The sequence below is a fragment of the Nilaparvata lugens genome, chromosome 5 (genome assembly GCF_014356525.2).
Source record: "Nilaparvata lugens isolate BPH chromosome 5, ASM1435652v1, whole genome shotgun sequence".
Classification (NCBI taxonomy): domain Eukaryota; kingdom Metazoa; phylum Arthropoda; class Insecta; order Hemiptera; family Delphacidae; genus Nilaparvata; species Nilaparvata lugens.
Window position 1 is genome coordinate 38,169,017 of NC_052508.1, and position 23,185 is coordinate 38,192,201.

Here is a 23,185-nt window from a genome sequence, read left to right on the forward strand (position 1 = left end):
CCATATCTCCAAATCGTGACGTCAGCATCAGATAGAAAACTTTTCTGTAGAGTTTGTTTACATTGTTTTCCATAGCGAATTGTCTCTATTTCAGCGGGAGCGCAGCTGTAGTTTACCATTTTAATGAATAATAATTTACATCCTCCTGTAATAGACACAATCTGAAAGTTTTTCTATTCGAAGATGACGTCACGATTAGGAGACATGACAGTAGATGTTGGCTTCAGAGGCTAGACTTCCCAGTGTGTCTATTAATTCTATAACTGATCTAAGATAGCAGAAAAAAGACAAAGACACTAGACAGGTAGACACTAGACAGTAGAGACACAGTATACATACAGTACGGAAACTTGGCTAGTACCCTGATGCTAAAATCCGCCATCTTGTTAGGAAGCGCCGCATTGTAATAGTATTGATGGTAGGTTCGGATCACTTCAATGATCCGGATCAATTGATCTTGTTCACTGCTACGAGCCAATCAGAAGACCAGGATTGGAACTTCCCAAGGTCACGTGAGTTGTTTAGTATTGGCGTCATGTAAAAAGCATTGGTTAGATAGGCGATTGACTACAAGTTTCCATTCTGTATATTCTGTATAGACAGGCCACAGGCGACAAAACCAAATTCAGCATTCAATGATTCAATGCAGCCGATTCTTGCATTGTTTATTAGAAAAGTATTAATTTACTTAATATTGTTAATTGTGGTGAATATCAATGAAATACAATCACAATCTACTTCTCTTAATCCGGTATTAAAGTAAGTAAACAGTGAACCTTTTTAAATTAATAAACGATAAGACTTAACATAACCTTATCAGATTTGCATTTCAGGACCTTGTATTAGTACGGTAATCATTATAGTAAAGTAAAGATTATTTACTACACAGTATTACGCTAATATTCATAGTTTTAATATTTTGGGTGTAAGTGCAGGTCCAGTGCCAACATACCTATTATCAAATTTTTGGTTGGGATCGATTTAGTATGTTATTTTGAGCACAAAATCACAAAAATTTTACATGCATTTAACCTATGAGTAGCAGCCATTTTGATTATTTAAATCATCAAATTATGATATTCCTAATCTGAGTTTTCCTAACCCAAAGCTTTTCCTAACCTAAGCTTTCCTAACATAAAGCTTTTCCTAACCTAAAGCTTTTCCTAACCTACAGCTTTTCCTAACCTTAGCTACTTATGGTTGCTACTTCTAGGTTAAATGCATGTAGAGTTCTGCTACTTTGAACTTAGTTTATTTTAAAAACAATAGTGAGCGCCGTTTAATTTTTGTGATTTTGTGCTCAAAATAACATACTAAATCGATCCCAACCAAAAATTTGATGACAGGTATGTTGGCACTGGACGTGCACTTGAGCCGAAAATACGAGTTTTTTGGGCAATTCTGTATCTAGCACAAGGAAATTTTGCATGAAGAAATTGGTTCTGGACTTCTCTTATGTACCCAAATAATATATTAAAAAATCAGAACTACAATATAAATTGCAAGCACACCCCGATTTTTATGTCTATATTGACTGGACTACTGAATGACATAAAGACTAAAGATGTAACAAGGTAAAACATTTTTGTTGCTAGTAACAATAATTGCGTTAACACAAAATAATAATTTTATATTTAGTAATACATAATAATAGTGTTATAAGTTTTAAATAATAGCCTAATCTAGACCTAAGAGCACAAATTGGGTGTTGGTAAAAACATTTTTTTTTCATCTCAAGTGTATATTTTAAACTGAAAAAACACCTAATTCCCAGCTTCAACCATCATCACCAACTACATTGTCCGCACATTGATATCGTCATCCGTTTTCAAGGCGTATTCAAATTTCACATTTGCATTGATTCTGAAATAGATTAATCTCCGTTTATTAAACGTTTATGTTGTTCGACAGAAAATGATGTTTTGTAATATGTAACCTCTTCTTTTGTATGCCCCACACTGACGTTGACATGTTATATGTTGCCCAACCTGACCTACACTTATGTATATGCAACGTCGTACTCTGTACACATTGACAATGATAATAATTTTAAGATACTCCACGTTATAGCAATGTTGATAAAACGAATGTGGGTTCTGACGATGTATAGGGAACACGACCTTGATGGGCTCAGTATAGAGATTGAAGCAATATTTGCTATGAGATGTTTCAATAACCTTTGCAGAATATCTCTGCAGATTCTTACCAAAGGTGTTGCTGCTACAATCCTTGTCAAGATAAAAATATATTTATAAGGATTTCCAGTATTGTAAAATACAAAACAATTCCACCTTCAAACCAGTCCACTACCATTCAACAATTGGGTCAAAAGTGTCGAATCATACCAGACAGGGTCAAAAATAGAATAAACTAGGAAAACCTTATAATTTCTATGGTCCTATATGTTGGCCGCTGCTGTACAATGTACTAATTACCTCAAAATAATAATATTGATGGCTGAACGCCTGAGAACTTGAATGACCTTCAGAAGTGATTTTTTCCAATGTAGATTTAATCAGAACAATGTATTGCTGATTTAAATTAAATATTTTATTGGAGGTATCTCCTTTAAAATTATTCAGATTCAGATCAATATTTAAATATAAATGGATAGCATGAGGTTGGTCGGGTATTATGAACAGGTCACAGCAAGAAAGAACAAACTCCAGGTTACGAGATATATCAGTATTTATTACGATGATAAAAAAAATTGATCAATATAAAATAATAGCAATATTGACTTTGATGATATGTGAGCTTCATACAATATAATATTACAACTCTTGAGTAGAAATTTTAATTTTGGTGATTTAAATGGGCAAGACAATACTCAAATGGCCTATGAATGCGAACATTGATAATTTTATTCCAATAATTAGAAATCTCTCCCCAGGGGTGGGCGGACCGGGCGGCCGCCCAGGGCGGCAGGTTTTGAGGGCTGCAAATTTTTAGGAACGGAAAATTTTAAAATACAGATAAATGATAAATTCATAATAATGTGAATAGTAAAATTCAAATAGTTATAACTAAAAATAAATAGTAATAAATAGTAATTCAAATAGTAATAAAAAAGAAGCTTTTCCGAACTCGAGCTAATGAAGACTTTTCTAAGATCAACAATGTCCCAGGAACATGGGTTCCTGAGCGGTCTGAGTGGTTTAACGAACATAAAATAGCTCAGCTCCTAGATCTTGAAGAATTGGTGAAGGAATTTTCCCATGCAAAGGTCAGACTTTATTAAGAGACTTTATACTTAACTAGCCATCAGGCTCGCTTCGCTCGCCATATCCGTCTAGGCAGGGGGCTTCGCCCCCTGGACCCCTGACTGGATCGTCCAAGAATGAGATCAGCAGGCACGCTTCGCTCGCCTGCATTTTTCATTTGAGCATTTTTATCATATGTTAGGACAATCCAGTCGGGGGTCCTGACTAAATGTCTGGCTAAACGGATATGGCGAGCGAAGCGAGCCTGACGGCTAGTAATATAATATTCCCAGGATTGAAGTAGCAGTGCTCAATCAATTTTTCCGCGATAAATGCATTTAAATCTTCAACTTGATGCCAACCTAACAAAGTTAACTCAACTTAATGCCAACCTGACAAAATTATTAATTTAGTTGCCAGTTAACAACTGTTTCGAAGAGGTACTCTATCTAGATTATAGTTCTATAGTAACATATGATATGGAAATTCCAATTATAATTAAGAGATTGGGAGAAGAAAAATATACATGCTAAAAGACGAACTTTAAACCCTTAAAAACAACCCGTAGAGTTAAAATATTGCCAAACGATTTCTTAGTGCGCCTCTAAAGGGCCAACTGAACATACCTATCAAATTTAAACGTTTTTGGTCCGGTAGATTTTTAGTTCTGCGAGTGAGTGAGTGAGTCAGTCAGTCAGTCAGTGAGTGAGTGAGTGCCATTTCGCTTATATATATATAGATTAAACAGGTGTGTTTTTTATTTATTTATTTATTTATTAGATAGAGCAAACAATACAATAGTCGGAAAAGAAAAAACAGGCTATTGCCCAAAACTTCTTCAATTTCCTGATTTTGTCACAAATCGTCCAAATGTTATGTAGGTTATGTTCACTTCAATTTCAACACCAAATCTTCAATCTAAAACTATGATTCAGAATAAAACAAAGAATTTCAAATTTAGATAGATTGATAATGAAACTTCCGTTAAAACAAAAAGCCAAACTTCAAATATTTACAAAACATAGAATAAAATCACTTAAATTTTGAGCTCGAAAATATCACTATCACCATAGCTACAACAGCTGTTAAACAAACTTGTGTTGTAGAAATTGTAGTTTTAATTAATTATTTAGCAAGTTAAGTAAGCCAAGTTATACTCTCTTGCAGTCTACGTCTGTGCAAAGGCTAAAAATAAACTACTGGTGATATTTTTATTTTTTTAAGTTTTTCGATTTTTATATCATCAAGCTATCAAAATGAAAACGTTTTTTCAGGAAAACATTTTTTTTCGATCATTAATTTTTGAGAAATGAGCGCCCAAAGTTTTAATTTTGGGACAGAACATTTCAAATTCGATAAGAGGTACATCCTTGAAATTCAAAGGATGAATTCTTCAGGGTATTGTTGATTGAATAAAACAAACATTTTCTTGAAATATAAAATGTTGAAAAACTTTATGTTTCAAACAAAATCAAAAACGTTATTTTTGGTCATTTATAGTAAATTGAACAACTTTCTTAAAAATTGATATTTTCAGAAACTTTTTGTTTTATTCAATCAACAATACCATGAAGAATTCATCCTTTGAATTTCAAGGATTTATCTCGTACCGAATTTGAAATGTTCTGTCCCAAAAATTTAAACTCTAGGCGCTCATGTCTCAAAAAGTATTGATTGGGAAAAAATGTTATCCTGAGAAAATTTTAGTGCTCTACATTGTCCGCACATTGATATTTCGCACAATGACATAAGTTCATGAGATTATGTTCTATGAGAATCAACCGTTAGATGCACTTTATTTCAGTATTTCCTAGTGGAGAGGCGCGCTTAAGGACACCTCAAGGATCAAATTTTCAAACACTGATAACTTTCGACACAATGCTCAGATTTCATCGTACTACACTTCATTCTTCTCGGCTTGTCAAGGCGGTCCAAAATCATGTATCGTAAGTCAAATTCGGTAGAAAAATAGAAAATTTATTGTTGAGTGTACTTAAGCCCATATTCCAATTCACAGAAAATGGCCAATTTCTATATTCAAAGCTATGTATCTCGGTAATCCCTTATTATAAAAATCATTACTTGATCTTGAAATGTACAATAGAATTTTCTCTTTTATCTGCTGTAAACGATTAATGAGAAAAAATATGTTCGTAGAGTGAGATTTGATTGTTGAAAAAAATCCGGAAATTATAGATATTTTTCTCATATTAACGGTTTTGGCAGTTCTATGATAGGGGAGAGTGATTTAAGATGGATTTTAGGCAACTGAAAACGTAGAGGATGAATTTATCTACAATTTGGGATCAATCGTGAGTTTCTATGATGTATCACACTCGTTTCAACAACTCTTGATCAACAGTAAAATCACAAAAAAATGTGAAAACTGAAATCGCCATTTTTTAAATCTTCTGTAACTTTCGAATTGTATTGGAATCGAAAGTATTATTTATTGAAGTGGGTAGAAGGGGACAATTTTCACATCCATATCTATATGAGATAGAGCGCTCTACCTGATCTCAGATTGTAGAGCACAGAAATACGCCCAGAGGGATTTTGAATTATACATCTAAATGGTAACAATCTGAAGATATTGTTGATCAAAAACTAAAATTCATCGAAATTGATTTTTTCTTCAAATTTCACTCATTTTTGAAAAATCATAACTCAAGTACGGTACTCATTGTAGATAAAGAGTTCCGAATGATCTCATTTTATTCCGAATTTTATAATCTAAAGAAAAGGCGGGAGCAAATTTTTCTGTCCGATTACGAGATTTGGCAGAAGTAGCCTAAAACTGGAAAATGAGCCGAAAATACGAGGTTTTTGGGCCATCTTGTATCTAGCACAAGGAATTTTTGCATGAAGAAATTGGTTCTGGACTTCTCTTATGTACCCAAATAATATATTAAAAAATCAGAACTACAATATAAATTGCATGCACCAATGTATATAGTGACTGGACTACAGTGCTATTTGCACAATCCCAGTTTAAACAGATTCTCAGCTTAAACTGGATTATATCTATGACAAGTTTTGTTTGATATAATGTGATTCATATTGAGATTAAACTACCAGCTAATTCAATCAAGTTTAAGCTGTCACTGAACATACTGTACAATTATTTGACTAAATTGACTTTGTTCAATTGAATGTGAGTTTGATTTTGTTCGCAGGTACTAGGCATATTGAAAAGCAATGGATCAGAAGCCTATGGAGAAAGTTGATCTGAGCAAAGAATCTGGTCTTATGCACAAGAGCACACTCGACTACATGAAAATTGTCGAGCAGCAAAACTTGGAACGTGTGCAGCGGTTGAAGAAAATCAGGGTCCGAAACTCATTCACTGGGCTGGCTCTGGGTGCGATTGCGTTCGGCATCTACGGCTACTCGATAGCTGCCATTAAACAGGAGACTTTTCTTGATGACTTTGAAGAACCTGAACTGGTACCGAAAGCTAGTGCACTATAGAATAGTTCAGTTGGTCATTTTATTTTATTATTGATTTGTTAATTTGTTATCATCACCTCTTGATTATATTATAAAATTTTCAATTTGAGTTGAATTTTTTTCAAAATGTCGAAATTAGTTCACGCACGCCTTCCACCCCTGCCCACTATCCGCGATATAATTCGCCTGTACAAGCTGCGTGCCATGCGAGATCTATCTCAGAATTTTTTACTGGAGACTAAGATCACTGATAGAATTGTCGCTGCTGCCGGCAAAATAAAAGATGGAGAAGTTTGCGAAGTTGGTCCAGGCCCTGGCTCCATTACAAGATCAATAATCAGGAAAAGTCCTGCACGCATCGTTGTTATTGAAAAGGACAAACGATTCGAAGCTCCACTGGAGGTAACTGTTTTTCTTACTATTATATTTCTTAGCAGTTTTTCCATTAATAATCTTTCATTTCAATAACATCCAATTGGTGTTTCACTTTCATACGCTGAATGCAGCGGCCGAGGTGGCCGAGCAATGCTAGATAAAAGCAATTAGAATTACGAGTAACCTTGGTGTTGGTAGATAAAATTAATTATAACTACGAGTAATCTTGTTTTCGGCTAGGGTGGTGCAGAGGAAACGCATGTTTTTCGAACCGCTAGTACTCGGTGACGGGAGGGGGTATTCTTTATTGATTCATACAATAAGTACATCATCAAAATGATAGGGAGAGAAAAAATAAGGTAACCTTGTGCTATTCCTCTCCCAAATAGATAAGGTTACACATAGACCGAAATGGGTTAAGTCTTGTAGTTGTTCACTTCACAAAATTTTCAGACCTTAATTATTTTTACAAAGTAGCTAGATTTTTAAATTTAGATGCTTCAAAACCAAACAGAAGAAATATTTCACATTATTATCACTAAAATAGAAAATATTCACATACCGTATTAAAGAAATAATTGAATAAAATGAAAACTAAACTTAATTCAATAAAGGAATGGGTGAAAATAAATTATTACTTTGAAATTCCCAATTGATAAAGGAAATGTATTTTTCAATTTTTCTGAAATAATTATGTTCTATGTTAGTAATATGTTTATTGAAAGATGCAAATGTCCACTAATCTGTTTTGTAATTCTATGGCTATCTTGAATATTTGAAGTATCTTGGTTTTATTATATGATTAACTATATTACATTAATTATATGATTGCTTATTTTATTTATCTATCTGTATTGTACTGGTGTTGATTATATTTTAAAGAGCTGTATTAATTCTAAAATCATGTTAAATATAGTGAGGAATATGTGTGAACTAAATATGTTTTAAACTCGTGGTTAGAGCACAAGATTCCTTTTTCTAGCCATGCCAATTATTTAACAAAAGATTTTTTATTTATATTCTTGTAACACTGTTGTTAATTGGTGAATAAATTTGATTTGAATTTTGCAGGACCAAAAAAAAAAAACTTAATATTAATATTGCCCTTGAACAAATGTTGGCAGACGATCCATACTATGCCGTTTCAGTCGCTATGGAGAGTTGGAACGTACAGCATCGTGTGTTCCCTGTCGAGCACTTTTTTCACTGAATGAATCTAAAAAAATGAATTTGTAGTCACAGTGCAACGTCTTTTCTGTCAATATTTCAGAGTTGTACGTCGAGGTGCAGTGCCTGATCGAAATACTGTACTCCGATGGGTTGCAGTGTTTAGAAGTACTGGTTCTGTGATGAAAAAGTCCCACTGGGTCTTCCTCGTTCAGTTCGTACTCCGGAAAATGTGGATCGAGTCAGAATATTGACGGAAAAGACGTTGCACTGTGACTACAGATTCATTGTTTCTAAAAAAAAAACTGCTCGAAAGCGAACACATGATGTTGTATGTTCCAATTCTCCATAGCGACTGAAATGACATTATATGGGCCGTCACTTGACACTGTAGAGCGACACAAAAATCTGGTGTGGCGCACTCACACAACTTTTCTTGCCGTTATGAAAATTAATCACCTGACGCTAGTATTCACGCGCATCTCAAGTCTACTATTCAAAGATCTGAGCCAGTTGGTGACAGGACAATAACGCTGGAGACACACGAGTTCTGCTATCTCTTAATAGTGAATGATTTTATAGAATCAACAGTTGGCAATCGAATAATCAAATTTTCTCGAATTTCGAGCTTATTTTCAATTTTAGGTGAAAATGTTACAGAACACGCAACTTTTAAACCACCCTCATCCCTTAAGCGCAAGGGCGACGAATGAGGACTTTTGATATGTTTACCTTCCAAGTAGTCCAAACAAAGCTGTGAAGTCAAATATTGTGTTACAAACGTTCCCTCCAAATTTCTTTGTCGATTTATCTATTATTGTTGAACTGAAGATTTTACACTCAACATTATAACGGCTGCAACAATCATAGGGAGATGCGTAATAATACGTTTAATTGAAGAGAATATTATGCTCTATGAGCTCATGAATAGCACGGATTTTTTCAATCAATTGTTAAAAAGTTATAGGGCCAAAAACATTAAAAAATCGGAGCCGGAAGGGGTTCTCTTCAAATTGTGACACCTTTAAGAGCTCATATCTAGTAAAATATGACAGATATGAAAAAATATTACAAATGAAACTTGTGGGCTAATTTGTAAGCTTTAATTTTGTATTCGACAAAAATCTCTGAAAGACGCATATTGTTCGAGATATATTCTAAAAAATGGCACTTTCAAACCACCCCTACCCCCTGTAGGGGTGAGGACTTTTGATATGTTTACCCCCCTAACTATCCTTAAAAGAGCTGCTGGGTAAAAAATTATGTTCCAAACTTTCCCTCTATACCTTTTTTTGAGCATTCGTTGCCTGGACTAGTAGTATAATGTTATGTATTCTATTCAATTTTATGTTTTTTATATGAATGTATTGTGCCTCTTTGCCTATTAATATATTTGTTTGTTTGCAAAAAAATATCGTATCTTGTCTTAAAAATGAATGTTTATCGTTTACTGTTCTGTCCCAAAAATTCTGGTTCTCAGAAGTTGATTATGTGTAACTAAGCTGGGCAAGCTATTAATTTGTCTATTCTTATGTCACAGAAAACGTCTCATATTCTTGCAAAATTTTGATTGGATTTCTTGGACTCTTTTTTTTTCTTGTTGATGATAAGCTTAGTAATAAATTTCATCATTATTATTCCACAGTTGAGGGTATAGAACATTTCTTTCATAATTCTTCTGCTGCAAAAGCAAAAGTTCATGTTTTTTATCACGTTTGTTTTGTCTTGTTCGAATAAAATGAACTCATCGTAGCACGCATTTCACTGAATAAACTCTTTGTTTATAGATGCTCTCAGAGGCATCACCTTGTCCACTGGATATCATCTATGGCGATGTAATGAATTTCAAAATGGATAAGATGTTCAGCGAAGACAGAAAAAGAGAATGGAGTGAGAAACCTCCCGACATCCATCTTATAGGCAATCTTCCATTCAATGTGGCTACTCATCTCATCATTCGTTGGCTCAATAGCATTGCCGAAAGGTAAAATAAGTCCTCAATAAATTATTTTATTCTGCAATATCAGTATCGCATGAGCTCTTGAACAGTGCAGACGTACGTAGTGTAGTGTAGAAGTAGAAGTAGTGAGTCATCATATGATTGCTCACGGTAGTAAGTGGGACAAAACATTGCATCGAATTTCAGTTGTAATCCGCCGTCTTTATGCAAGTGAAGTGACCTACTTTCGCGCGGCCCTCCAGTATCTTCTGCGTTCGCATTTTCGCGGTCGTGAAAGCCGAATATGAGGGCCTTCCGTGAAGTATGTTCGTGAAATAGAACAATGTCAACACCAATTGGAAAATTGTTGAATCTTCAAAGTTCTCATGTGCTCGAGTTTGAAGAGCAGGGAAACGAGGAAGATAAAAACGAGATCATGGAACCCACCAACACAACAGAGATCCAGTGTTCCCCGGATCGCTACACAAAATCGAATAAGCTTCAATCTGCAGCCGAGGGGGCGCTCTTCATCGACTGGAAGGAGTCGAATGAGAAGAGGAATCAATTAGAGAAAAGTAACGAAGAACTACTGCGAAAAATTGAAAACTTGGAATTACGATTTCGGAAAATTGAAGAGAACATCGATATGCAACAGTCAAGCAGTCCAGTTCGTCCAGCTCAAGCAACAACTGAAGCAGTCGAGAACTACTCAACAAACGAAGAGGAATTGTTAAAAGAGACAGAGTGGATCAGGGTTCGCAACAAACGTGTTACGAAGAAGAGGAAGCTAAACAACACATTGTCTCCTGAACCAAAAGAAGAGCCTGCTCGTAGTTTTCGTCAGGTAAATAAAATTGTTGCAGTAGAAAAGTCCAATGCTGTTTCAGAGTATAAAAAGAAAAAAGAAATGCCACCGCCTCCTATCATAGTGGATGGTATAATGAGTTTGGATACTCTCCTAAAAAACTTTAAAAAAGTATCTGCAGCTGAAAAATGAGGTATTATCGGTGTTGTAATTTTTGATAGTCAATCAAATCACATATTATGTTTTTCAGAACCTAAAATGTTCTGTTTAATATTAGTCCAGTCAATATAGACATGAAAAAGGGGGTGTTCTTTCAATATAATATTGTAGTTTTGATTTTTCATTATATTGTTTGGATACATAAGAGAAGTCCAGACCAATTTTTGCATGCAAAATTGTGCTAGATACAGAATGGCCCAAACACCTCGTATTTTCAGTTCACTTTCTAGTTTTCAGCTTAATTCCGCAAAATCCAGTCGTCGAAAAGTTGAATTTGCTCTCGCCTTTTTTCAGATTATAAAATTCTGAATAAATTGAAGTCACTCTATATTTAAAGGTGCGTACAGATTTATGCGCCGCGAACATGAACAATTCACTTTTAATCAGCTGCCAAGCTTTTTATATCTATGTCTTACCGTTTCTGTAAAAATACAGATATAATAAGCTGATTAAAAGTGAATTGCTCATGTTCGCGGCGCGTTATCTGTACGCACCTTAATGTGTTCTGAGTTACAAAAACGAGTAAAATTTCAACAAAATAATCAATTTTAATTAATTTTAGGTTTCAAACAATAATATCTTCTGATTGCCACAATTTAAATGTATAATTCAAAATCCCTCTGGGCGTAATTTTGTGCGCTCTCTGGTCTCAGGTTGAAAATAAGGTGGCAAAATTTGTTTCAATACTTGTTTCCATCATCTTCTCGATTAACATGTCGATCTGTCTTGTTTTGTTCCTTTCATTAGCTAGGGAATGCTCCTGTTGGTCTGTGATGGTCGTATTTTCATGAAAGTTTATATCAAACGAGGTTTTTGTGAGCCTTCTTCGCTTCTGCTCTGCTCGTTTTGTGCTGTTGTCATCATTGTAACCATCAAACATAACCATACAGTTTTCGCCGTATTTTTTTTTATTCATTTTATGTTATTTAGTTTTTTCCCCGCCTGACTGGTGGGAGGCGGGAGGCACTGGCGTGACTGCGCGGCGGTGGTGGTGGTGGTAGGGGTGGGGGGTTAGCACGCCAGCACGTTCCAGCCGTCTGCTCCCCCCTTTCCACAGTCACATTATCTTGACTTTAAGCCCTCCATACCTTGACTAGGATTACTCGCACAAACTATTGAAAACTCCACATAGTATTATTATTATTTGTAGTAGTACAAGTGGAATTTGTAACCGTTAACTATAGTAATTTTGTACAATGAATATTTTTCCCTATTTTCTCCACTTTATATCTCCACTATTATTAATCCTATCAAAAAAGTGCATAGGACCTTTTTTGTAGAGAATTTTACGTAGTTCAATTTCACTAATGACAACCTTTTTCCTGGAGGTCATAGTGTTTGAGTTATTCACTAAAAACAGAAAAAATGCATCTTTAGACCCCTCTCCCCCCCTTAGCACCACCCCCACCGGTCAGTACTTTTAGTATGTTGTTTAAAGAAGCCTTCCCCTACAACTGTACCAATTTTGGCTTATACATGGATTTTTCCCCTATTAAGTCTTCGTTGCCTGGACTAATATTAATCATGTGTTTTAACCAGCGAGGAAAACTGGGAAAAACGTGAAATATACGGGTAATCTACGGGAATTGTACGGGAATTTTCTGAGCCTGATTCAGTGGACACCCTGTTGAAGCAGTTCCACATCTGATGATTGAGCGAGCAATGGCAAATTTTAGAATTAGGTTAAGTGAGTGTGTGAAACGTAACGGAAAACATTGGGATAACATGATCTTAAAATAAAAAGACTTTGTTAGTAATCTATGTAATTCACTGTAAATTGCAAAATTTGATCTTTAATTTGATATATTACATGTTTTTATTTTTAATTGTGTGAAACACACTTTAATTTTCATCCCTCAAAAATCGTCAGGTTTTTATGTCGGACTCTGTACTTTGGGGATTACGATTAACAAACCCTAAAGGAAAAGCGCTCTATGAAGCAATAAGAAAGTCGGAATGTGAAGCTCTTTCAACCTACTGGCCAACGGACGCAAGAAAGATCCCTGATCTTATAGAATTTTTTTCTTATAATAGTCCAGGCAATAAGTGCTCGAAAAAGGATATAGAGAGAAATGTTTAGAAGACAATTTTTGACCCCACAGTTCTGTTTAGGGTAGTAAGGAGGTGAACATAATTATCAAAAGTCCCCACTTCTACCCCCTGTGATAAGAGAGTGGTGGTGGTTCAAAGTTACCATTTTTTGGTTTTTCGCATAAAACCCAAAATTTATGTACTTGACTGTCATATAACAAATTAAAGTTTACGTAATTTCCTACAATATTCATTTCAAAACTTTTTCTATATCTCCTCTAATTTTCGAGATATCCGCTCTTGAAGGTGAAACATTTTTGAAAAAACACGTTTGCCACCATTTTTTTTTCTATTTTTGCTCCTATAACTTTTTAAAAATCGATGGGAAAAATCCATGTTGATAATGAGCTTATAGAGCATTAAATTCTCTTCAATTTGATGTATAATTTCACGCATTAACGAATTCCCCTACACCTTTTGCAGCAACTTTAGTGTAGAGTGTGAAATTTCTATTTTTGCAACAAAAGACCAATTGACGAAGGAATTTGAAAGGAATGTTTTAAACAAAATTTTTGACTTTGCTGCTTTGTTGAGACTAGTTCCTCCTTACTAGTCTCAACAAAGCAGCAAAGTCAAAAATTTTGTTTAAAACATTCCCTCCAAATTCCTTCGTCAATTGGTCTTTTGTTGCAAAAATAGAGATTTCACACTCAACACTAAAGTTGCTGCAAAAGGTGTAGGGGAATTCGTTAATTGCGTGAAATTATACATCAAATTGAAGAGAATTTAATGATCTATAAGCTCATTATCAACATGGATTTTTCCCATCGATTTTTAAAAATTTATAAGTGCAAAAATAAAAAAACTGGTGGCAAACGTTTTTTTTTTTCATAAATGTCACACCTTCAAGAGCGGATATCTCCGTAGCCACCTCTAATACAAGGCCCCGGCCTACGATATTGCAACGTCGTAGTGTAGGCCTAGAATCTAATACATGTTTGGTGACAAAGATTTAAAAAAATACCAGCTGATCTTTTACACCAATCATGTATTAGTAGATTCTAGGCCTACGCTGCGACATTGCAATATCGTAGACCGGGGCCCTCTATTAGAGGTGGCTATGATATCTCGAAAACTAGAGGAGGTATAGAAAAAGTTTTTGAAATGAATATTCAAATCAAATTTATTTGCCATAATATCGAAAATACAAATCAAAATAGACAATACAAAGTTTTACACATTAATATAAACAATTTCTATAAGTACATAAAAATAAACTTTGATAATAAAACTTATTATATAGGCGCTGCCTGCAAAACCTCTAAGGTTTGAGTGCTGGCAGCGAGTATCAATAACAAAATACAACACTAACAAATTTATTGAAGTGAAAAAGAAAAAAGAAAAGAACTTGGACCCAATTATTTAAAAAAAGTTGTTGAAAGTACTTCATATGTGTATAAAATGAGCTATGTTTATTGATTTGATCCAGTCTGCTATTTTTTTTATATTAGTTTTTGTTGTCTTACTTGTAATTAGGTTCGATGGTATTAAATTGATCAACCTATTGCTTATATATGTGAATTGTCTCCGGCATACAGTAAGGTCAGTTCTGTTAATTTGGAAATTGGATTGCATTCGAAAATTATAAGTTCTGATTTGTGGTGTGAATAGGTTTCTGTTTTTAATTATATAAAGTATAATATTTTTCACATAAAGTTGTTTAACTGTTAAGACTGGGAATTCTGTAAAAATAAGATGTGTGGGGTATCGTCTGGGTCGACCAAGGGCAGCTTTTATTATACGTCTCTGAATCAAGGAAATTTTGTTGAAATGTGTGTCCAATGCTCCACCCCAAACCCTAATCCCATACTGAAATACAGACTGAGCATAAGCGAAATATATTAATCTCAAAATAGATAAGTCTCCCAGACCGTTCAATCTGTAAAACTTGTGGATAATATGTTTCAATTTTTGACAAGTTTTATTTATGTGCGTATTCCATTTTAGTTGAGAATCTAATATCACACCTAAGTACTTGGTCTCTCTCACTCTCTCTAATGATTGACATGCACAGTCTCCACCTCCCCCCTGTAAGCCTTCACTATGGTTATAATGATAGGCGCAGCAGTCTGAGTGAATTTTTATTCCGTTACGAAATATGTCTGCAGGTATGGACCTTTCAGATGGTGAGAAAATCATGAAAACACTTTTTCTTATATTTAAAGTTAGAGTGTGGTGATCTAGCCACATCTTAACTTGGGCCAGACCAGATTCTGCCAAACTCCTGACCTCTCGCCAGTTAGATGCTGTAAAAATATTAGGGCTGTATCATCAGCAAAGGAGATTGCATGACAACCATTCATTTGGATCCTCAAAAGATCATTAATATAGATCAAAAATAAAATCGGCGAGATTACTGTCCCCTGTGGAAGGCCATATTCTGACAGTGTAACTTTACTAGAACCAAGAGTCTGGATTCTTTTACTCAAATAGCTTTTAAATAGCTTCAACACTGGTCCACGGAAACCTATTCTCTCTAATTTGTTCAGAAGGGTATTGTGTGGAATGGTATCATAGGCCTTAGCCAAGTCCAGATACACTGACAATGTTTTTTTATTATTCTGGAAATTATCGGTCACTATTCTAACCAGTTCAGTCATAGCGTCTTCAGTGGATTTACCCTCCTGGAAACCGTACTGATTATCAGCTATAAATTGATATTTTTCTAGATATTTTATAATTCGTACTTTAATTATTTTCTCGAATATTTTAGATAGGTTACTAATAAGACTTATGGGACGGTAGTTCTCAGGAGCTTTTTTGGCACCTGATTTATACAGAGGGATTATTTTTGCAATTTTGAAATGAGATGGAAAATGGCCTAATTCAAAACATTTGTTGAATATTATCGACAAGGGCTTCGCTATGTATTCTGATATATTTTTTAAGCATATATTTCCTAGTCCATCCACCCCAGGAGAAGAATTAGTTTTTAAATCTTTAATAGTAAGCAATACCTCATCAGAGGTCGTTGGGTACATAAAAAATGAATTTGGAGTGTTAGTCGCATCACAATGTGAATTCTGTGAATGTACCAACTGCAATGTATCCCCAGTATCAATCCTCTCCGCATAAGTTCTTCCTACCTCAGAGAAATATTTATTCAGCGTTTCCGGGTCGATGTCAGGTGGTTTATACACACGTTTTCTGTCTAAAATTTCCTCAATACATTCCCATGTCTTCTTACTATTACCTTTGGAAAGCGATATTTTATTTCTATAATAATCGAATTTAGTTTGTTTTATAAGTTTATTTAATGTATTTCTGTATGTTTTGTATTTATTCCGCAGTTGTTGATTGAACGGTTGACTATTTAATTTTTTATGCATTTTGTCTCTTTCCCTAATAGATCTAATAAGTCCTGGAGTGATCTAGTTTACTGTAAAAATTATCAACTTTATCATCTAAATTCACATTGATTTCATTGAAGCAAGTTTCAGTTTCCCAGCTTTCCCCCTTCAACTTATCAATCAATTTCATGTAGTTAATTTTCTCAGTAAAGATCTCTCCACTCTTCTCTAAAACTGTGATTGGATTTCCCAAATGAAAAGTTGTACAAAAATGGTCCGTTATGCAGGTTTTTTTGTATAGAGCTCAGTACATAACTCTCTCCAAAATGAACATTTTTCCAGAATATATGATCTATACATGTTTTTGTGTGACCTGAAATACGAGTAGGCTTATTTATCAGGGATTGCAGACCATGCATTTGCAGAAGACTGCTATATTCAGTTGATAAATTACTGTTACTTAAAATATCAATGTTTAAGTCTCCAATAAGAAGAACATTTTCGTTTTTATGAATATTAGACATATTCACATCTAAGTCATTTAGAAAAGTTTCTATGTTTGAGGATGGAGATCTGTACACTGCCAATAATGTGATAGGGTGACTAAAAGCTACTAATCTAATCGCAATAATATCTGCAGCCGAATTTTCAAAGTTAAGATAATGAACATCAAACGATTCTTTCACAAAAATACATAATCCATTACTATTATTCAGTTACCCTGGCTTATCAATAACTGTATAGCCATCTATGCTATAATAAAAATTCTTATCTTTTGTCATCCAAGTTTCCGTTAGAATTATTATATCGTACTTTATTGTACAATTTTGCAAAATATAAACAAACTCATCAAAATTCCTATTGATACTTCTAATATTCATATGTATAATATTTAAAAAATCAACAGTATCTGTTATTTCACCATCTATACTAGAACGAAAATCAAAACTAATAATATCATCATTCTCTATCGTATCAAAACATTCCAAATTTATTACTTCATCGAAACTATATTGAGTATTCATTATTAAATTGAATGGAATTTAAAAAAAAAATTATGTCCTGTAATGGTTGTTATATTCATGCTTAAAGTTTATGTTATCTTGCTCAAGTCCTTCTCGTCTCGAATATGTAGCACTTGTCCTCCCTCGACCTTCCTTAACAATATCTTGCCGTCCCTGATCCAGACAAATTTGTATCCCTTGGTGGAGGCTTGTTGTTTGGCCTTTTTGAAGAGCTCCAGGAAGAAAGGTGGCAGGTGGTCGTGAGCCACAATACGCCCAGCTGGCAGCTTTTTGTTTACAACACTGGTCGAGATACCCGGACCAGATTTATCTTTACTAGCCATTTTTTTAAAGTCATTAAGCCATGCTAATTTGTCCTGCCGCTTAATGAACTTGTAGACGATGGGTTTTACTGCGCCCTGCACCCTACCAGGCATCCTATGAGCTATGCTCAAGCAGTCCTTAGATTTCATCGAGCTCCCCAAAATATTAGATATTTGGTCAAACACTTCGAACACAGATTCATTCTTCGATTCCGGAACTCCAGACAGAATCAAGTTGTCTTTACGTGTATACCGCTGAAGTTCAGCCATTTCATTTTTAATTAACGTATTTTCACTTTTTACCTCAGCGATTTCACGTTTGAGAGATTCTATTTCACTCTTCTGAGATGTTAAATCCTTCTTGAAACTATCAAATTCATTAGACAGAAAGTCCACGGACACTATTAATTCGGATATTTCTTTTCTAACAGGAGCAAGTTCAGTTTGAATAAGTTTAGCTATTTCGGTTGTTAACAGATCTTTGACAGTAGCTGCGATGCGCTGTAAGTCCAAAGGGGAAAGACAGTCAGAAGTGGGGGTGGCTACGGCTGATCCCCCCGACCTCTTCACTTTATCACTATCAGCCTCAGAATTACCCCTCCCTTCCGAACTGTGCAGGCTTCTTCTTCTTTCACGAGTGAAAACATCACATTTCCACTTTGTTTCTGATGATTCTCGGAAGAAATTAACTTCCTCAGCTTTCAAATTCACACATGTAGAGTGGAATTCAGCATTGCACAAACTGCAATTAATACTGACACTATTTCTAATTGTTTTGTGACACTTGACACAACTCATTTTCACAACAATACTGGTTTGAACGAAAAACAAGATAAGAGCCGATAGACGGAGAATCGAAAAACACAACCGCTCCGTTCGAAGTCTCAACTTATACTCAATATTATAGGAAATATTGTAGGAAATCATGTAAAATTTAATTTGTTATATGACAGGCAAGTCCTTAGGGTACATAAATTTGGAGTTTTATGCGAAAAACAAAAAAATGGTACCTTTGAACCACCCCCACTCCCTCATCACAGGGGGTAGTGGTGGAGACTTTTGATATGTTTACCTCCTTAATACCCTAAACAGAACTGCAGGGTCAAAAATCGTCTTCCCAAATTTTCCCTCTATAACCTTTCTGGTGGTCCTATATGGACTATAAAGAATATTTCAGTGAATTATTTACAAATTGAGGAAAGCTTTGATCTTAACTCAGACCACACCCCTATTATCCTGAAGTTGACACTTTTCTACAGAAAAAGCCCTTGCACCACATCAGTTAATGGGCATACAGATTAGGATGGCTTTCAACAAATGCTGGAGGAAAGAATACATCTTGATTCACCGTTAATGAAGCAGATCAGATTGATGACGAGTTGTAAAAATGTGTTGCCGATATACAACAGGCAGCATGGTGTAATAATCCACAAGCAAGTAGAAGAAGAACAACTGGAAGTAACTAAATAAGAGAAATAAGAGAAATGATTGCGGAGAAAAGAAGAGCTAGAAGAAAGTGGCAGCATCCACGTTCTCCCCAAGATAAGAGATTGCTGAATAATCCAACTCAAGAACTGAAGAGATACAATCTATTAAAAATGAATCGATCAACGGTTAATTGCGCAACTTCATAGGAGGGAGAAACACTGATTACTCGCTCTGGAAGGCATCTAGGTAAATAAAAACACCGATTCAACAAGCTCCTCCAATCAGAAAGAAAAACAGAGAATAGGCTAGAAACAATGAAGGAAAAGCACAGATATTCGCAGATCATCTTGTTAAAGTTTTCCAGCCAAATAATGAACCACAAGAACAAGATTTAGCAACTGATGAAAATTTTATGCAAGAGAATCAAGAAATTCTACGTGTCTCTGTGGAAGAAGTTAAAAGGAAATTAACCTTATCAATGCAAAAAAACTCCAGAATTTGACCTGATAAATGGCTTAGTCCTAAAGCACCTGCCAAGGAAAGCACTCATCAAGTTAACAAACATACTAAATGCTTCATTTAGACTTGAATTTGTACTAATTGCTTCATACTAAATGCTTCATTTAGACTTGAATTTGTACTAATTGCTTCATACTAAATGCTTCATTTAGACTTGAATTTGTACTAATTGCTTCATACTAAATGCTTCATTTAGACTTGAATTTGTACCAGGAATCTGGAAAGTAGCTGAAGTTATAATGCTGCTCAAGCCAGGAAAAGAGCCACATGAAGTAACTTCATACAGACCGATTTTTGAAAGGTAATTATTGAGTAGGCTCAAGCCAATTATAGAGAGTAAACAATTGATTCCTAATAATCAGTTTGGTTTCAGAGAAAACACTCCACAAGTGACCAGGTACATAGAATAATTAATGTGATAGAGAAGTTTTTGGAAGAAAAAAGATTTGTTCAGCATCTTTTCTTGACATAGGACAAGCTTTCGACAAAGTATGGCATGAAGGACTTTTTACAAGTTGAAGAAGCTGCTTCCCAAGCAATTCACAGAAATACTGCAATTATATTTGGATGGAAGGTACTTCCGAGTCAAGCATGAAGATTCATATTCTGATATGAGAGAGAAGAAAGCAGGAGTTGCACAGGGAAGTGTGTTGGGGCCAGTGCTTTACCTTCTCTTCACCAGTGATATTCCAAATGTGGAGGAGGAGAATAGCACAGCGACGTTTGCAGGCGACACTGACACTGCCCTACTAGCAGTCGACAGTGATGTTCATACTACAGAGATCTGCTCCAGATCTCTGTCAACAAAAGCTCCAGAGATCTTTCAACAAAATACAGGACTAGGCCAGAAAGTGGAGGATGAGAAATTTGCAATAGCTGTTGTAATCGGAAAAAATATTACAAAAACAGTAAATTATTTTACGCTATCCATTTCAATCTTCAGCTGCCTCAAAATTTAAAGACATCAATCACGATTAATAATATTGTATTTTCCAAGAACATTTACTTCCCTCATTATTTTTTAGAAAATTCAGTATCCTTATATAGGCCTTTCAGATAAATAGAGATGTCAATTTCTCTTGAATACATTTTGGAAATGGAACAGTTTTGGGCTAGGCCTGTTGGTTCTTTTCTGATCATATATTTGATTTGTTTTTTATGAACTGTGAATAAATAAATACATTTGAATTAGGTTATCTTTCAAACGAATGAGTGTTGTTCACTTATAAATACGCCACAGTTTGTTACGGTGGAGTTTTAACGATGTTATTTGTATTGCAGAACAAACGCTTGGAGGTATGGTAGAGTACAGATGACTTTGACCTTTCAGAAAGAAGTGGCCGAGAGAATGGTTGCTGCTATTGGTTCCCCCCAGCGATGTCGTTTGTCAGTCATGTGCCAGAATTGGTGTCATGTCAAACATTCTTTCACTATACCAGGTTAGATATTATTTATAGCCATATTTTCGATAGAAACCTTTCAATTTTCGAATCCATCGTGCACCAGTGATGCATGGGTATTCAAACTCATTGAAAATCCCTTCATAGAATTAATACATAGGCACATTACATTAGGCACTTGTTGGATTAGATTGATGGCCTGGAAACATAGAGAGCAGTCTTATAGGTATAGACTTCTTAGATATCTACATCGTTTTAAGAATAGATACCTATAGATATGGGATACAGGTATATATATAGATATCTTAGATATTTATATCCTCCTAAGACCGTACTGATCGCTCTGTGTGTCCAGACCTATATAAAATTTAATGAATTGTTATCTGCTAAGCCGCTGTTTACATGAACAGGTTAGTAAATTAATTTTCATTGCAAAAATCTGAATTCTATGGAATTCCAATCTGGAACATAGAGAATGCCACCAATCTAAAAATGAATCAATTCCTCTTCGGGAGATCCACGGCTAATAATAATAATATGATAGTCCTACATAAACTGATTCACTTTAAAAGCGATATTTCATACCTTTAATATGAGTATTATGTATTTTTTTCTTATAATAACTAGTAGTTCTGTGAACAGTAGACCTCACGCAGTATTCTCATCCACAGGTACCTGATTGAAACTATAGACCTTATGGAAATACAGCAATAGACTACCTCAAAGACCTTAAAGAGATATAGACCCACAATGCCAATGCCTTCCCAATGATAGCTCTTACTTGAAATTGAAGGCCGCCATTGGGGTATTTTAGCATGCGATATTATATCTATATATGTGCAATATTATAGATTACAAAGGCATTGGTATGTAATAATCTTATAGGTTGCCCCCTCAATGGCCGATTTCAATTCCAAGTACGACACTAGCGCTGCATGTGAGTCTATGCATCTTCAAGGTCTTTGGACTAGCTTCTCCACACATCTGTGTAATCACTTGTCAGCTGATTTATGATGAATAAATTCTATAGTCTGATTTTTACTCTAATATTGGCGTATGACGGAGGCTCCTTTTTCCTTTAAATGCAAAATTTCCAAAAACCTTGTATATACGTCTACGCGCAATAACAAAAGGAACATACCTGTAAAATTTCATGAAAATCTATTACCGCGTTTCGCCGTAAATGTGCAACATATAAACATTTAAACATTAAGAGAAATGCCAAACCGTCGACTTGAATCTTAGACCTCACTTCGCTCGGTCAATGATTTTCCTGAAGTGAGTTTTTTTGCTGAAGATGATGCCCACATGAGCTCCAGACTTGGTGCTCCAGTGTGGGTAATGAGACGGATAATAATGATGAGAGATGAGTGGATCTACAGCTTTAGGTGTGTTCCGAGTCACTGGGAAGCGATTTCTAAACGGATGATGATAATGATGAGAGATGAGTGGACCTACAGCTTTAGATGTGTTCCGAACCACTGTGAAGTGATTTCTAAACTCATGAATGGTATTTAGAGGAGTTCGGCTCTTAAAGTGGTCACCCCTAGTAGCAGGCGCATGGAGCTTAACTTATTTTATCGATAGCTTATAAGAGCGACCACGAAACCAAATCGCTTCTCTAGCGAATTTAAATTTAAGTCACTCTACATTACGTAATATACTCTTACAATGTTATATTTTTTAGATTTCGTTTTCTATAATATGAAAAATATGTTACATGATTTTAAAAATGGTGCTTTTTAACAGGCAAAGCTTTTGTACCAAAACCAGATGTGGATGTGGGTGTTGTACATTTTGTTCCCTTGGAATCTCCAATCATTGACTTGCCATTTCAATTAGTCGAAAAAGTTGTGCGATGCGTATTCAACTATCGTCAGAAGTATCATATCCGTGGAGTTGGGTAAGTAAACCAATACTAATAGTCAATTATTATATTTACTTGTAGCAGTAATCATACTTCAAAGAAAAT

At 35.0% G+C, this 23,185-nt stretch overlaps 2 protein-coding genes across 2 annotated transcripts; both read left to right on the top strand.

Moving 5' to 3' along the window:
• The first annotated feature begins 524 nt into the window (after nucleotides 1-524).
• Nucleotides 525-21,257, top strand: LOC111054370 (dimethyladenosine transferase 1, mitochondrial). Its single transcript, XM_022341390.2, has 4 exons — nucleotides 525-759; nucleotides 6,380-7,055; nucleotides 9,983-10,179; nucleotides 21,095-21,257. The coding sequence occupies exons 2-4, from the start codon at nucleotides 6,780-6,782 to the stop codon at nucleotides 21,255-21,257; spliced, it is 636 nt and encodes a 211-aa protein (XP_022197082.2). The 5' UTR covers nucleotides 525-759; nucleotides 6,380-6,779.
• On the top strand, nucleotides 10,186-21,088 carry LOC120351355. Its single transcript, XM_039428303.1, has 2 exons — nucleotides 10,186-10,978; nucleotides 20,027-21,088. The coding sequence occupies exons 1-2, from the start codon at nucleotides 10,478-10,480 to the stop codon at nucleotides 20,039-20,041; spliced, it is 516 nt and encodes a 171-aa protein (XP_039284237.1). The 5' UTR covers nucleotides 10,186-10,477; the 3' UTR covers nucleotides 20,042-21,088.
• Nucleotides 21,258-23,185: the final 1,928 nt, after the last annotated feature.

Coding starts and splice junctions, on each gene's coding strand:
- LOC111054370 (XM_022341390.2), top strand. CDS start 6,780: ATGTCGAAATTAGTTCACGCACGCCTTCCACCCCTGCCCACTATCCGC. Junction 7,056..9,982: donor GATTCGAAGCTCCACTGGAG/GTAACTGTTTTT, acceptor CTTTGTTTATAG/ATGCTCTCAGAGGCATCACC. Junction 10,180..21,094: donor CTCAATAGCATTGCCGAAAG/GTAAAATAAGTC, acceptor TTTGTATTGCAG/AACAAACGCTTGGAGGTATG.
- LOC120351355 (XM_039428303.1), top strand. CDS start 10,478: ATGTCAACACCAATTGGAAAATTGTTGAATCTTCAAAGTTCTCATGTG.